The 17,567-nt window shown below is 42.4% G+C and overlaps 1 protein-coding gene across 2 annotated transcripts in view; it reads right to left on the bottom strand.

Moving 5' to 3' along the window:
• The window catches only part of PRRX1 (paired related homeobox 1), a 74,047-nt gene that overhangs the window by 17,465 nt on the left and 39,015 nt on the right, over positions 1-17,567 (bottom strand). For both annotated transcript variants that reach the window (XM_008696025.2, XM_008696032.2), the window contains exon 2: positions 404-579. In XM_008696025.2, the coding sequence (XP_008694247.1) occupies positions 404-579 (176 nt within the window). The remainder of the gene's footprint in view (positions 1-403; positions 580-17,567) is intronic.

Below are 17,567 nucleotides of genomic sequence, written 5' to 3'. Positions count from 1 at the left end.
TGGCTCAGTCGGTGAAGCATCTGCCTTGGGCTCAGGTCATGATCCCAGGGTCCTGGGATGGACTCCCTCATCAGGCGCCTTGCTCCGCAGGGAGCCCGCTTTCCCCTCTGCCTGCCACTCCCCCGCCTGCTTCCCCCTCTGCCTGCCGCTCCCCCGGTTTGTGTTCACTCTCTCTCTCACATACATAAATCAATCAATCAATCAATCAATCAACCAATAAATAAAATCTTTTAAAAAAAATAAAAATAAAAATACTATGCTGCCCAAAGAAACAGTTAGGATCCGATTCTGTCCTCATGCTGCCCCTTGGTGCTGTTTCTTAGTAGCGGCACCTGTCTGACACCAAGGGGCGGCGCTGTGGAGCAGTCCGCGACAGGTGCCCCTGAGCCAGTACTTTGGTTACCTGCACTCGGGCCTCGGTGAGGTTCACCCGGCGGGCCAGGTCCTCTCGCACGAAGGCGTCTGGGTAGTGTGTCCGCTCAAAGACGCGCTCCAGAGCCTGCAGCTGGCTGCTGTTGAACGTCGTCCTGTTCCTCCGCTGCTTTCTCTTCTTCTTTTCCTCGGAATTCAGCTGATCATCTGAAGCAGAAGAAATCGATACTAAGGAGATAAGGTCCTGTCGGGTTCCCGTTTACCCTCTCCGGCCGAATATCTACAGTAAGGGACTGTTGCCTTGGCTCACATTCTTACTAAAGTGCTAGAGCCAAATGTCACTTTCGCGATGCAGGTGCGGGCGTCGGTGCCCATGAGGTCACGGGCCGAGGACCCCCGGCAGTTCTGATGTGTGGCTGCTGGGACCAGACCTGAGCGGACAGGGAGACATTTCTTGCATGCTCCTTGAAGCCTGTTTTGTTAAAGATGGCTAAAGGAAAATCTGACGCCTACCCATGTTCTCTGGACTTCTGGAGAGATGGGGGAAGAAGAGTACATTGCCTTGGACCTTATTTGTCTTCTATTATGTTCTTTTGTACAGTTTCATAACCAAGGAAACCAACTCTTCCCTGGTCCCTTCTCCTCAACATACCCACATAAACACAAGTTCAGAGTTAGTCAAACCGATGAGAGGGATTCCTGTTTTACCAGCGCGTTCTCCCGGAAACACCGAATCATTCCTAACTGCGTTTGCTCAAGGCTCCATGCTCTTGCTAGGGCCAGCTTCTGAGGCCTCAGCCTAGATCAGGGATGGTGCTCCCACACCAGCCACCCAAGCCAGCTTTGGCCTGGGACTCGACCGATGAGAACACAAGGACAGGGAGCAGTACTGAGAGATCTCTGAAACAGTTTCACCCAGAACCTTTGGGGAATTGTGAGCCCACGTTTTCACCTGTCAAGATCCCCTCCTTGTTTTCCTCTCAGTTCCCTCAAAGACACCGTGGCAAGCTGCTCATCCAGCCTGCCCATGGAAGTAAGAGGGTAGAGAGCTCCAGTCCTGCGCAGGCAGGAATGACGGACGTGTGACGCTGACCCGGAACACCAGCGGGGCCACTACCACCATCAGGCCGTCCCCGTGAGGTCCCGGCCACTGCAGAGGCCACGCAGCACCCAGAGCTTTATAGCGCAGAGGTGCAGAGGCCCGAGACACATGCTCGGCCTGATGACCTGGACTTACACTTCCAAGGGCCCTGCCCTCAGCCCAAAGAAAAACAGGAGGACAGAGGGAAATCGGGGCTTGGCCACTTGTTCCACGTGCAAAGAGAGGAGCTCTCAGCCGTCTTTTGCAACATGTGAGGTCTCCTGATCCTCTCTGACTATAAACACACAACACACTCAAGAAAGCAACCAGGGGTGCCTGGGTGGCTCCATCGGTTAAGTGTCTGACTCTTGATTTCAGCTCAGGCTTTAATCTTGGGGTCCTGAGTTCAAACCCTGCATTGGGCTCCATGCAGGGCCTGGAGCCTACTTAAAAAAAAAAAAAAAAAAAAAGCAACGAGCATGACTCATGATGTCCTAACGCTACCTACCTGAGCTAATCACAAATTGAGGCATGTTCTAAATTTGGGTGTGGATTCAAAGTGGAGCTTATATCCAGGAGCTCCTGGCCCGGATCTCCCAGTGCCTGACAGCTGAGGCCTCCAAGTGATTTTGATCAGAGATCCCTTCTGCATGAATGCTGCCTTCCCAGAGCAGAAGCCTAGAAAAGAAACTGTACATTCCCTCTGGATAGTTAAAGCACCGAGCTGTAGAAAGTGTTTGTTGAATGTGAAATTTTCTTGTCTTTAAAAAACTGTTTTTGTTTAAAAAGCCTATATAATCCCAATCCCATTCCTCCTGCTAAGAAGGTGCTGATACTTATTCTTTCAGTTTTAGGGTCGTGTTCACAGGTGACCACCTCCCTGGGTTTTTTTCCATTTGTGGTATCGCCAGCAGGAGCCTTAGATTGAAAAAGCTGCTGTGATACTTCCAATAAGAATGTCAGGTCTGTGCCATCCTGAGAATGGAGCCAATTTAACTATTGTGATTTCTGGGATCGATCAAAGCCTGGAATATTCCAGCCAACATCCTGATTATACCACTAGTCACTTATCAGCAAAATTCATTTACACTTATATCCACGCTGGAATCCAAACACCTGGGGTCAAACAGCGCTCAGCAGTGGCCTCACATCTGTGTTCTCCTTCCTATTTAAATATTTGGAGGGTTTCCTGTTGTTTTCATCCTCTTTCCCCAATCTTTTTGTCTACAGTTTTATCTGTCTTGTACTTCAGGTCTCTCCAGGTCATCCAGGCCTTTTTGACAGCACCACAATCCTCATTTCATGCTCCTATTAAACAGAGCTCTGGAAAAAATCTGTAGCTTCCATACCTGCCCAGGACTGAGACCAATTAGACAGACCCTAGGCTAGTATGTTTATTCACATAAAGGAAATCCCTTACTAAGCCAACCCTGTGATTTGTTTTCTTCCCTCAAGGAAAAGTCTTTCTCAGGTATAGCCACAAATTCTAAATCCTTTATGCTGTTTTATGAGCCTCTTCTTTTTGTACTGCCAAACTGTGATCAAAAACAAGAGTATGTTGTGTTTTGTTCTTAGTCCTACAACCTGCTACATGATCTCTTGGTAGTTCTTTGAAATCTTCCACCATTCACTCAAATTCCACCGACTGTCCACCATAAACCGCCAGCTCCCCTGCCGTGGGAGTAAGGGAAATGGAGAATTATAGTTTATGACACAGAATAAATAGCTATGATGACCTGAAACGAGGCCAGCAAAAGTTTCCCAGTGAATGTTCTTGTTGTTTTTAACAAATGAAAACACCAGTCCAGATCATGTTGAAGGTGAGAAAAGACACACAAATAAGAGGGGTCCAAGGAGCCTGGATCTGGCAAATGTCCTCCCAAGTGCAAGTATAATGGAACGAGACAATGAGTGGACAACAGAGAGAGCTTGAGCGGCAGCCCTTGGGCTCAGCTGTCTTTGCTCACTAACCACAAACAGCGCGCTCCCTGTTTTCCTCCAAGAACACAGAACACGGGACCTAACACAGTCTCCAGGGCAGCGTGAGAAGAGACGTAAACGTCGCGGAGGTTTACAAATGTGGGCCATCTGAAGGGCCTGTGATAAGCACTTTTTAGCAGATTCTGGCCACTGGTTGAAGAGAGGCGAGAGAAGGCAGTGTGTTTTAATCATTGCAGGGGGGTCACCTTTTTTGGAAAACCGGTTATGGAGAAGGTTGGTTTTGACACATGCTGCCCAACGATACTGATGTCCAACTGGACATCGGGAAGCATCTCATGTTCTGGAATTCTGAAGTGGGTAGGAGTCACCAAGCTGCAAAATAACCACAGAGGACACGGATGCATTTTTTATCAAAATCGTACTATTTCTAATCCAAGGTGTTTATGGATTCGTGTGAATGACTGTATTTTTCTGTATGTTGCGGATGATTGATTTTATGTATGATTGCGGATAAATTGCAAGTGTACAGTTATGGTCACAATTTCTGATACAAACCAGCAAAATGGCCTTGTGGGCAGGTGTATTTTCACTTGGAATCATGAGTCATAAAACACTGGCACCAAATGAAGCCAAAGAAATCGTCTAATTCCACCCTCTTGTTTTATAGATGAGGCAAACGAAGCCTTGAAGAACGAAGTGACTTCCCCCAGATCACAATACCAGCTGTGCCTGAGCCAGAGCGGGAAGCCAGCGCTCCTAATTCCACTCCAGTCTCAAGCGCAAATGACAACAGTCATGCGTATGAAGCGTTGGAGATACAAATAAAAAACCATGACCCTGGGGAAATCTTCTGGGAAATGCAGTGTTTTCCATATGAATTACATAAAGAGGGTCTAAGATAGAGGGTCCATGTGTATCCCATCTTGTCATTCCTACCAGAAGGGTTATTAAAAATGTAAACATTCTCATCTAGAAGAGCTACTTTGATCCCGATGTTCTTGAAGTTTCTCAATGGCCTCCCTAAGTCTCTGCTTCATCAATTAAATATATGCAGGATGATTTTTGCACAGTAGCAAAACCCATCTTCCATCTTCTCTCCACATCCATATTGAGCCCTTCACTTTCTTTCATTTTAGGACACAGTTCAAAATCTCTGTTTTCTATGACACATCCCAATGTGTCTAAGACTTTGCGGATGACTTCCATCCATACTGATGTCTGCATTCTCTTAATCCCTACATATATTTTAGTATGTAATCAAATACTTTTAAAAAATTATGGTTCAGTTCTACCTGCATCAGTGTTTTGTCACCTCGATGCACTCCTATATTCCTGTAGAAATGATTTAGGGTCTCTTGATAAAATACATGGCAATAAAATCTTGGAACAGTCATGGTAGTATTGTGGCATAGAAGCAGTCCCAGAAAATTAGAACTTCGGTGATTCATCTGAAGTTTTAAAGGGCTGAATAATTTCTGAATTCCAATTATTCTTTTTAACAGACCATAGCAAATAATTAAGTTAACAGTATCTTTTGTTTCTGGATTACTTTACCTGTGGAGAGAAGAACTTTCACCGTTTCTTTTTTAAATAGGTTAGTCATCGGATGTAGAGATGGGAGAAGCTGTGTGGTTCTGAGTCCTTTGTAAATGCAGAAGTTAGTCCTTCCTTTTTATTCCTTAGTAGAAAAGCAGCTCCAAGATACAGGAAGGGTTTAAAGAAGCAGAAACACAGGAGAGAAAGAGATGCTAAAGAGAATGGTATTTGTAATGGATCGGGAGGAGAACACATAGGAGCATTGCTTCAGGAAAGAAAGCTCAGGTCCTAGGTGGGACGCCCCTTGTGCATTCAAATACCAGTTAAAGGGAACAATAGCTCTGTCCTTGGCTCTGGGCTGGAATCACCGTGGACGCCACATCTGGCTGCAGAGCTGCACTGAAGGATGGGTGGAGATGACAATGTGAGGAGGGCCATCCTCAAAAAACAGGACCAGGTAGCACACAGCGACCCCAGCTCACTACGGCCTCACAGTCGCCAGGCAGGCTTCAGTTAACTCCCAGAGACCCCAGCCCTCTTCTGCTCTGCTTCTGGTGGGAGAAGCCTTGGGGATTCCAAATAGGTCAGCCAAATGTAATTTAAAGGTACAGCAAAAACATATTTTAGAAATATAATCTAAAGAAAAATGTGTTTCGTATGCCTGAATCACATCAATTTGGAACGAAATCTGATGCAAGAAGATAAAAAGCCAGCTTCAGTAGCCGAGACCAACCACATCAAAGCTTGCCTTCTTCCTTTTGGTTGAAAACATGGCAGGCGAGCGGATCTAAAGAGCAGCCCGCTGATCATTTTATGGGCATTGAAGAATGTTTTCAAAGGAACTTACATTGCACAACAACTACTTACTTTAATGGGATTTGTGTGGTTCGGGCCCTGCAACCTTTGGAAAATTGAAGGGAAGTGTAATTGCAAAAGCCACTAAAAACTGTTTAGCTTTTATTGCAAGACCTATGAAAAGCAGCAAGATACAGCTGTGGCATTCATTTGAGTTCCTTTGGTTACACTAAGCTCCAATTGCAATTAGGACAGCATCCTTTTAATATGTGCCCCGATAAATGGCACATGGGTCATTGAACTGGGGTGACTGTTGCAGTGTAGACAGAGCCTACTGCATCACAACGACCAAAGCCAAGTTTAGCAGCACACCCACACCTTCTCAACAGCATACCCGGGATCCTTCACCCCTGCATCCCAGCAACGGTCTTTCTGACCAGGTCTCTGCCAACGGACCTTAAACTTCGCATGATGGTCCTTGACGCGCATGTTTTTTTCTTTACTGTGAACTTTGCAGATAACATTGTTATTTTTAGTCAAGTATCAGTCCTAAGCCTTAGAAAATAGCATGAAAACACCTCAACTGTAATTATGGGGACATACATCCTTTGGAGAATCAAGTGCTCTTAAAAGTGTAAAATATTATTTGCAATAGTTTTGACCCCACAGCTGAGTCAGTAGCTCTGCATAAAGCTCCAGTGGCTTGAGGTGGAGAGAGCTCAATGTTTAGCTCTCTCAGGATAGCTGACTCTCCTTTGAAAGCCGGAACCCCAAAGAGTTCGAGGGATCCTCATGGGACCTGTACTGCTTTTGACCCTTCATCTCACGTATTTCCTCGCACCTCTCCAGGGGAGATAGTTTTCCGGGGAGCCTTATCTCCTTTAACTCTCTTAAGACATTTTTCTGAAAGGATTCTTGATCGGCAGCCTGAGGAGACCAATATAGAGTGAGCCTCCCCATGCAGTCCCATGCTGGAACCCTTGCTCTCTACGTGCACTATTTCCCCCGTGTTGGCATCTTCCATGTGACTCTGAGTCTATTTTCCACTATAACCTCAGAGTGCAAAGTGTATGTTTGCATTCATGTTCAATAAATACAAATTGGGGATCAGATATAAGATATTCATATATTGGAATTATTATTATTATTCATATATTGGAATTATTATTATTATTACTAGTATTACTAGTATTATTATTACTAGTATTACTAGTATTATTATTATTACTAGTATTACTAGTATTTATTATAGATCAATTGCTGAACAAATACCTTCTCTTGGATAAAATAAAATAAAATAAAATTCTGACTTCAGATACGTAACCCACTCCCAATTTCTCTATGGATGAATCACTTATTTATCTACTTTCAAATCATTTCTAGATAGCAAAAAACCAAAAATACAAAAAACAAAACCTGGAAAATGAGAATGTTCCCATCAGACCCATCTAAACTGCTATTGGGAAGTGGGCACAGCGGAGGGGGGAGCGGAAGGTGAACTGGCTTGGGAACCAGGACGACCTGTGCTCTCCCCAGGCCCTGCTACTTACTGGCTGTGTGGCCTCCGGTAAGGCACCTTCCTTCTCTGAGCCTCAGGTAACTGTTGTAAAACGGAAGTAAGACGACCTACCTCCTATGGTCATTTGACAATGTAATGAACACACAGCAGGCATACAGTCTGGCACACAGTAGGCATTTGGCAAGTGGCAGTTTTCACAGCCTCTACTGCTGTTACCGTTTCTCCTCAGAGACAGACTGACTGCTCAAAACCACTGCTGTTGTTTCTTTTTTTCCTTCTGTTCACTGTTTGTTGGTATTTAATCAGCAAGATTTCTATCACAGCATAACTGCAGAGAAAGTGAGAAAACCACTCACATATGTGATACGGTTTCGCTGGTTTGATGGAGCTCAGGATTGAGATCTAAGGAGTTTGACAAATGAACAAAAGCTTTAAAAGTCAAGATCTGAGACGTGGTGGTGGATCCAACATTGTTCCACAGAAGTCACGCACAGACGTTTGTCTGAAAAGCCCCATTTGGGACATTTTTTGCTGCTAGTCAACTCCTGGCTTTCTAACAAGGCAATTGTCCTTTCTCAATTCAGATTTTGAGGAAACTTTCAGAAAGCAGGCAAATTCTACACTCAAAGACAGGTAAGCTATTGGCACCTTTAACAAGTAATCTCACTAGAAATGAGTTTGAAAAGAAAGAAAGAAAGAAAGAGAGAGAGAAAGAAAGAAAGAAAGAAAGAAAGAAAGAAAGAAAGAAAAAAGAAAGAAAGAAAGAAAGAAAGAAAGAAAGAAAGAAAGAAAGAAAGAAAGAAAGAAAGGAAAAAGGAAGAAGCCCAAGGGCTAAAGCCAGGCTATGAAAATTCAATGATTTCCCAGCCTGTGTGCCTTGGGTTGACTAATTTGGTTGCCACATGTCTAAAAACACAAAACTTAGGTCATATTACTCAATATTTATTCAGTGACTTTTTTTTTTTTTCTAAATGTCTGAGCACTTTGGTAAATGCCAAAGGGATAAAAAGAAAACCAAGAAAGGCAAAGTTCTGGGAAGGGTGAGTTCTGACTGAGATTTTAAAAGCTTTCTAAACTTGCCATATTCCAGGTGTGTGGTCCCCGCGAAAGTACTGGTATTCGAGTAGGATTACAAACAGCTCAAGATGAGCCGTAAGCTCCTGCCTTCTGCTGGTGGCATTTCTCCTTTGTAGTGAGACTGTTGTCATTTTGTAAGAGACACAACATCAATCTTGACATTAGCCACAGAAATTGGTGTCTTCATGGGAGGTAACCACCCTAAGTTGTATTTTTTAATGATTCTCTCTTTTTTTTTTTTTGGTAATAAACTTTAACGTTCTAAAGACAAATCTGGAAAAAAACAAGTTTAAGAAAGCACAACTGAAAGCAGAGAGCAATGAAGCGGATGCACATGGTTAATAAGGAAGTTCAGCTCTTGGAAGGACAGCAGGGACAGAACAAGACTCTTCGTTGGATAAAAGACAGTTAAGAACTATTATGAGGCATTTAAATACCCGAGAAGAGAGGCATGACTTCATTTCCTTAACTTTTCATCTCGAGTTGTTTTTTCTCATTTTTTTTCCATTTTATTTTTCATCTCAAGTTTTAACTGTAGGACAAGAAGCCTACAGCACAGAAAGCCACAGGGAACAGAGAATTCATCTTTCAAGGCAATAAGAGACGGAGCCAAGGTAATTCTGTAATGACGCCATATAGAGTAAAAGAGGGGCCTGAAGAGTAAAGTAAAGCCCCTCACAGCTGTTGATCCAGTCTTTGACATCAGACCTCTCTACAAAGACTGAAATATGCTAACATGGTCAACATAAGAACCTTGGCATTTTTAAATGATGTTTAAGTTAAAGGAAATTCAAATTTTCTCTCTCTTTTTTTTTTTAATTGTTTATTTCAGAGAGAGCACGCATGCAAGCGTGGAGAGGGGCAGAGGGAGAGCGAGAGAGAGAATCTCAAGCAGATTTCCTGCTGAGCATGGAGCCCAACGCTGGGTTCAATCCCATGACCCTGAGATCAAGACCTGAGCCAAAACCAAGAGTCGGACGCTTAACTGACTGAGCCACCCACAAACCCTTAAAATTCTCTTTTAGGAATAGAAAAGCCAAAATATAAACAGTGATTTAAAGCTTAATATTTTTTGGAGGAATACACCATAGTGTAACATGTTTTCATTTCCATCTTGTCTGTAAAATGGGTTGCAAAGTGAAAGATATAAATAATACATGTTTTTAAAATTGTAAACAATTAGGCATAGAAATTTCCTTCTATTTTGTTTTAAATTCTATTATATAACAATTGTAGAAAGGGCTCTGGATGGGCAATCAGGAGGCTCAGACTCTAACCCAGGAAGATTACTGGTCAAATCTGTGATGTTAGGAGTCAGTGTCCTTACTGGCAAAATCAAAGGTTGGACTAGGTGACTAAGATCTCTTCCAAATCCAGCATTGTGTGTTTTTAGGATTGTTTTATATTTCCTATATCTAGCCCAATAGAAAACTTTCAATAATTGCTTGTTTAAGGCAATGTCTGAATCTTGTCCTTTTGTTGTCGTAGTTGTTGTATTTTTGGTTTTGCTTTGTTTTGTTTTGTCTTTGTTTTAGAACACTTTTGGCTAAGTGATATATTGGATGAGGGCTATACTATCATTACCCACGCCTGGAGAAAGCCCAGGTGATTGACCAGAGCACTCTACCGAGATCAGTCTCCAAGCTGGAATCAATATGACTCTATTTTAAAAGAACTAAACTCACCTATAAGCACAGTCGAGAGAAAGAGGAAAACTGAAGGTTTCTAAGAGACTTGAAAGTAGCAAACAGAAATGAGAATAACTGCTATTTCTTTTCTTTCTTTTACCAGCCTTGACCTCCTAACCACGGATTAGCTGACAGTTGCCTTGCTGAAAACAGTGTCTGTATCAACCAGTTCAGGCTAATCCCCAAAATGGCGTCACTAACAATGGCCACATTCAATCCTGACCTATCACCTTGTTCGTGCGTTTGAACAAATACTTACTTAGCACGTGCTGCATGCCAGCAAGTAGGCACTCTGAGAAATACAGAGAAATATTACGTGTAGTCTGCCTTCAGGAACTTTATAACTGGTGTGGGGAAAGGAGCCACAAGTACTTGAAAAGTAAAGTGACAGTAACAAAAAGATACTCCAGTAGGGACGGCAGCCATCAGAGCCAATAATGGGCCAGGGAGGAAGGCGGAGACAGCAGCATGGGAGGTAGGTCAGAAGGCTTTCTCTGTCCTATTGAAGTCCAGCATCCCTCTCTCAGCCACACTGTGACATGTCCCTCCATTCACCCTACTCTAGTTGTGATGCGGATGGTAGTGACATTTTCCTTGTCTTTCATTTCTATTCTTTGGCCTTGGTTCTGCCTAACAACACATCCTAGGCCTTACCTGTAGCCACTGACTCTTTATACTGATGGCTCCTTGTCCTCTTCCAAGCCTCAGTTTACCTGTCCGCAATTCCCGGGGACCTTCTCTGATCACCAACCAGAGAAGCAGCCTTCCCCTCATGATCCTCTGTCCAGCATCTGAAGCATCTGCCTTCTAACAACACTTCTGACCAAATGTGATTATTGCTGATGACGGTCGCACTAGAATACAAGCTCCATGAGGAACCTTTTTTGACTTGTTAACTGTATGTCCCAGCATCCGGCATTAGTGCCTGGCACATTTGAAGCATTTTTCTTGGGACGACGGAATGAATATGTTAACGGTGCTTGGTGATAATGCCTATTTGGGGGGCTCCTGGGGGTTCAGTCGGTCAAGCCTTCAGCTCAGGTCATGATCTCGGGGTCCTGGGATTGAGCCCCACATCAGGCTCCTTGCCCGGGGGGAAGTCTGCTTCTCCCTCTGCCTCTTCCCCTCCCCCTGCTCATGCTTGCTTGCTCTCTCTCTCTCTCTCTCTAATAAATAAATAAAATTTAAAAAAAATGAAAAGATAAAATGCCTATTTGGCACACGCTGGTCAACTCACATTCAGCCACCAAACCTGACAGCCCCTTCTGGGCTGAGTTTCTGGAAAGTCTTGGCACACAAATTTTCCTGAAATAAAGGTTTACTGCATTGTTTATAAGACATGTAAATTCCAGGAGCATGTGTTATCCAGGCTTTTCATGTACTTTCTCTGTGCAAGACTTTGCATCAGTAATTATCTCCCCAAATTAGAAGGCAAGCCTAGAAGGCAGGTGAGCAAAGCCTGTAGAAGGGAGCCTTGTACATCTTGGCGGCACCCAATAAACCTTTGGCTTTGATAATGATGACACATTGGGAATTACTGACCATTTTAGACATGTCCTGGCGCGGTCATTCCTATGTGCCAAAAATTATGTTTAGCTTCAGGTTGTATTTTCTTCTAATTAGTCATTTCTAGTCACTGTGTTTTCTGTTCCCTTTCACTGGCAAAGGAGCTTGGGCAGAAGCCGGGCGACTTCATTCTCCACCATACAGCGACATCATGGCCTGCCAGCCACACCTAAACCTTAATTATATAGTGATTTCCTCTCCAAGGATGTGTGACTGTTTTAACTAGTAAGGAAGCTGATGCACTAAGGTCACATGAGGGAAAAAAAAGAGGTTTTGGGCAAAACACTCAAAAATCCATGTGGAATAATCTTATTCCACTGAATCATGTCCTCTGTTGTTGAACAGCCCTAAAGAACTCCTTGTCAATAGGTGATTCTGTCCGCCTGGAGTGGAAACCTATGAGTAATCTATGTGTCACCGTGACTCATGTCATGGCCACCATTTCCAACTCCCCATCATCTGAAAGTTGGCAGGAAGAATTCATACTGCTCAACTCATAACAGGCAGAAGCCAGGATAGAGGAAAGACCGAATAACAAATTTTATTGATTAAAAGAAAAGATAACCAGGGGCGCCTGGGTGGTTCAGTAGGTTGAGCTTCTGACTCTTGATCTCAGCTCAGGTCTGATCTCAGGGGTGTGAGTTCAAGCCCCGTGTTGGGTTCCACACTAGACTTGGAGCCCACTTAAGAAAAAGAAAAGAAGGGGCGCCTGGGTGGCACAGCGGTTAAGCGTCTGCCTTCGGCTCAGGGCGTGATCCCGGCGTTATGGGATCGAGCCCCACATCAGGCTCCTCCACTATGAGCCTGCTTCTTCCTCTCCCACTCCCCCTGCTTGTGTTCCCTCTCTCGCTGGCTGTCTCTATCTCTGTCGAATAAATAAATAAAATCTTTAAAAAAAAAAAAGAAAAGAAAAGAAAAGAAATGAGAGGAAAAGAAAAGAAAGAAAAAGAAACATAACCAGAAAAGGAGGATAACCAAGGGTGAGAACAATGGCTTCTTAGTTCCACCTAAATGGTTCTCTTCCTTAGCATCTGTTTCCAATGTGCCTTCAGGGCCAACGCATTCTTCCTTCCAGCTCCGTTAGTCTTTTTATTTATTTATTTTTTTCAGATTTCCCCTAGTTTTAGATTTTTTCAAAATTGTAAATTACTTTCATTAAAGGACTTTGCTAGCAATACCTTGAAGCAAGAGGAAGGACAGACAGGGGCAGGCTGTGTCATTCCACGACAGAACCATTCCCCAACCACTGATAGAACTTTTGTTTGCCAGATTTCTTCGTATTCTTCATTCCTCTGCAATCCCAATTCAAATGGCACAGAGTTTAATGACCTGATTAACTACTGCGAAGCCAACACCTTTAAAATAAAGTATCTTAGGGATAAACTGGAAGATTTTATGAATTCAGGGGATCCCTATAAAAAGCATATACTAATTGGGAGGGTAGGTGGGAGAAGAGATTTTGGAAAATCAGATTTTACACTCAAAATGTTTGCCATAAACTGGTTAAAGGAAAGTATATGTAGGATAGTGGATTTAGGCAGAAGTGGGGGCATCCTAAACTAGAGATTTACGATGTTTTATCTAGCCAAAGAGAGAGTTATTTACAAGTTATTCCTTTTTTTGCTATTCAGACATGTTTTGCAGACCCTTGCTGGGCTCCTTCACTTTATCCATTTGGTTATTTCTATACTAAGGTTTTCTAGGGATAGTGGTCATATTTCCTTTGACAGCATCAGTAAACTTCTTCCTTTATTACAGATCTGTTAGTCTGGGGGTGATTTATTATGATTACGATTTTCCTTCCTGGAGACTTCAGTTTTAGAACCAGTCCCCTCTCTTCCCAAGGCCAAAAGGGCTCTAGCTTTGCTGGCCACTGTGGATGCGTGGTCACCAAGTAATATTAGAAAGTTAACTTCTTGACTGGAGAGAGCCCATTTTTATAATATCACAGATTTTCTCTAATTAGTCATTGCCCAGACCAGATTTATACAGTGATTTTATACCCTTTCCCACATTTTCTACAATTCAATATTTTAAAAAGTTTTTTCATAGAATTTTATCATTAAGACAACTTTATATAATGATGTTCAGTGGATTAGAAGTCAGACAATGTGGGTTTTCGTCCTGTCTGATCCTAAAAAAGTCACGTGATCCGCCCTGGTCAGGTCATGTAATCTTAAGAATGTAACTTTGCTGGGGGCACCTGGGTGGCGCATTTGGTTAAGTGTGTGACTCTTGGTTTCAGCTCAGGTCATGATTTCAGGATCTTGAGATCAAGCCCCGCGTTGAGCCCTGAGTCAGGCTCTGCTCTCAGCATGAAGTTGGCTTGAGATTCTCACTCCCTCTCCCTCTACCCCTCCCACTCATGCTCTTTCTCTTTCTCTAAAAGAAATAAATAAATCTTTTTTTTAAAAAAAGGTAACTTTGCCAAATGGGTTTCCATTTCTATTGCTGTCAAATGGGGCACTGCAGTAGACTGTTTCAAATATCTCTTCCTGGTTTTAACTTACAAATTCCTCTTCAAATACTTAACCAATGGATCAATTTGTACTCTTGCAGAATACATAACAATATATTTATTTATTAATTATCTCCATGTTTATAATCTATTAATTTAACAATGGATTAACTAGAGTTTATATAATTCCTTGGCCACAGATTTCTAGGCAAATAGGTAATGTTCTTGATGTTTTAAATAACATTACTGGTGATTTTTGTGGATATCAGAGTTATTTCAACATTGTATGGATGCTTATTTTAAGTAATTTTTAAAGAAAATGACCAGATTTGGCAGTTACGCAAACAATCGAGAAGGCGGCAAAGATGAAAAACAGTTTTGCAAAGTTGTGGAATTTTAAAATAATTTTACACTAAAAGATGGAGGACATATTTCTCATAACATGTCAGTGTGCATGTGTGTGTACGTGGTATGTGCGGCTGTCTGTACGGGTGTATGTGTGACTCAGCTCAGAGAATCCTGGGTTGAACTATAACAGTGCTATCAACATGAGAACTAGAAGCAGATCCCATTGCCCCAGGGAAAAGGACAAACCTGTGGCATTGTGAAACATCTTACTTACCTGGGCTTTCTGTAGAGCCCACTGAAACTGCTGAGACCTATCATCATTCCCTAGTCTCATGCCAACTCTATCTGGTAACTCACTTTGACATATCAGTTTCTAGGTAGAAGCTCCCAGACAATGGCTCATGTGATGTCAGTGCCAGCTGGAGTCAGCTGCAAGCAAAAAAAACCTCTACAGTGTTTTAAATAGATATTTCAGATGTTTAAAATTTAAATAAAGCAAGGCAGAGTGTGTACCGTTCCAAGTGAGGTCAATTGCCAAGTTGTGCTGGTTGGTACAACCAAGTACTGTAGCAATGGAGTCGTGAATTGCTGCATAATGCAGACACGGAGGAGGAAAGTGGCCAAAAAAAAAAAAAAAAAAAAAAGGCGAGAGTGCATTAAAGGTGGATCCCTGAGGATAGTCTGCCATGAAAGTCTGAGAGTTTACACCATCCCACTCGGACCCAAGTAACATGTGCGCCTTTGGAACCGTTTGCGATATATGTTTCAAAGTCCAGACCAAAGCTACTAGGTAAGTTTTATTGGTCCCTGTAGAAAGCAGTTTTTTGACAGGGCTGGAAAAATAATGTTACAAAGGATCCAGTAACAACAGAATCTAGGCCTGTTAGTTAGATTCCAAGTCGATGCCTCTTCCAAAAGGAGAGCATCCAGAAAAACAATATATTCCCCAGACTAAGTGAGAAAGTCCAACGTTTAGGATTAAGAAATTTTGGTATATAGTCTATTGCACTCAGGGTGAAGATCTGTTGATGCAAATCTGTTTACCATTTTACTTGCTTCAACAAAGACTATCATAAAGGTGAGTTTCTCCAAGATCATCCCTTGTGGGAGCTTAAAACAAAAGACAGGAAGATGTATGTCACTGGCTTTCTGAAGTCTGTCCTGCCTCTCAAGGTTCCTTTAAGAATACAGTAGGGCTGAGAAGGCGTGTTTGCCTACATACAGTCCTGTACAATGACCGCAGAGACCACTGACCAATGAATCGACTGCATCTCGTGCCCCCTACATAACCTTTGGAGATGATGAATATTTGGAGTGTGTTTTTGTGGTCTCACGCCAAAAGTTAACCACAGCCTAGAGATTGTTGAACCTCAGGAAAATAACTAGAAATCTGTGCTCCCACTCTATTTTCAGTGCAGTTGGAGAGAACAGAATTCCATTAGAGAGAGACAATGTAATTGTGTTCATAACTTTGGAGCTGAAAGGTTGCATGTATATGGTGCCTTTCTTCCAAAGACCATAAAACACCTCACATATGCTATTTCACCTGTATTTCAAATCTCTTTATGGTATAAGAAAACAGCACAATACACTTTAAACAAAAAAACATATTAATAATTTAATAGTGGTTAGCAAAACTAAGCAAAGGAACCTTTATTTAATTTCATATATAGGGGAAACCAACATCTAGTAACATTCAGAATAAAAAATGGTCCGTAGGTGTGTAAATTATTTTTAAGCTTTAATCAACATTTTGGGCTTCCTGGGTGGTGCAGTCGGTCAAGCATCCGACTCTTGGTTTTGGCCTAGGTGGGGTCACATTGGGCTCCACATTCTGCACGGATTCTGCTTGGGAGTCTCTCTCCCTCTGCCCCTCACACTCATGCTCTCTCTCCCTCTCACCCTCTCTCTTTCAAATAAATAAATAAATAAATCTTTAAAGAAATTTTTAAATTTTATTTTACTTTTCTCAGCTTCTCCAGATCACATTAATACTCTCTTTTCTTAACCCTAATTGCATGAAGTGCTTGATTCATACAATTTAGCACATTGTTACGCACTGTCATATTGTCTTCTTTGCTTTCTATGTGTTTGAGTCTCAAGAGCTACTCAACGGAGACCCTGGTGTGCCCTGGAAATGTCACCGAGAAGGCAAAGCTCCAAGGTCCAGCCCTATCTCTGTCACTTTTTATCTTTCAGCAAATTCCCTCATTCTTCCTACGCTCCAGTTTTTGCTATTTTTTTTTTTTTTACTTAAAGGTGAAAGAAAATAAAAGTCTGAAATGTCCGAAAGGATTGTAAGTGAGGATTAAGTAAGATGATTTTTCTAAAAATACTAGGCATATAAGTAAGGCATTGCCATTGTAAACTCTGTGAAGACAGAGACAATATTTTGTACCTCTTTTGTATACTTTCTACGATCTAATGTAGGATGAATATGATTTCCCATGTAAGTACTTAGTAAACATTCCCAACAACTACTGAGTACTTGCTCTTTGCCAGGAACCATTGTTAAGTGCATCATGTGGAATATTTCATATTTCATTCTCCTAAGAGGTCATGTTATTATTATCCCCATGCTGCTGATGAAGAGGCTGAGGCCAAGAGAGGATGAGAAGCCTGACCAAGGGCATAGACAGAGGCTCCTTGACTCCTGGCGGTTTGGCTGTGGAGCCCAATTCTGAAACGCTTCACTCCGCTTGCTTCTCATAAAATCGGAGGTCCTGAAAGGATGCAGAGGTTATGAAATCTGCTTCCTAAACTGCTAAAAAGTGGGAGAACTTTTAAGAAGTGGATAGGAATTTGAGAGAATGTGTTGGGTATCATTTTAACCCAGAAATTGAATTAGATAAAGAGACCAACTTCTTGATATGATTGGGTTGCAATCATATGATTTTTATAAGAGGTGCTTAGTTCAGAGAAACACTTCTAGGCATTTGATTTGGCAAGAAATGGAGAATTGAAGTTACAGCCTGCAAGCTATTTCTAGTCTTCTCCTGATCATCTAGTTACAGATCCCGCCCCGAATCGTGGGAGCATAAATCCGATTATGCACGAGGCCAATGGGAACAAGATAATTGCATAGATCTAGGACCCATCCATTACACGCGGCATCATAAATCACTGAGCTGCCACAACCTCAGCTTTCTGGAATCCCCAAGTCGTTTGAAATGCTCTACGATTGCC

This window comes from Ursus maritimus, unplaced genomic scaffold (assembly GCF_017311325.1).
Source record: "Ursus maritimus isolate PB19 unplaced genomic scaffold, ASM1731132v1 scaffold_2, whole genome shotgun sequence".
NCBI classification, from domain to species: Eukaryota; Metazoa; Chordata; class Mammalia; order Carnivora; family Ursidae; genus Ursus; species Ursus maritimus.
The sequence above is the reverse complement of the archived record's forward strand: the minus strand, read 5'-3'. Positions and strand labels throughout refer to the sequence as shown.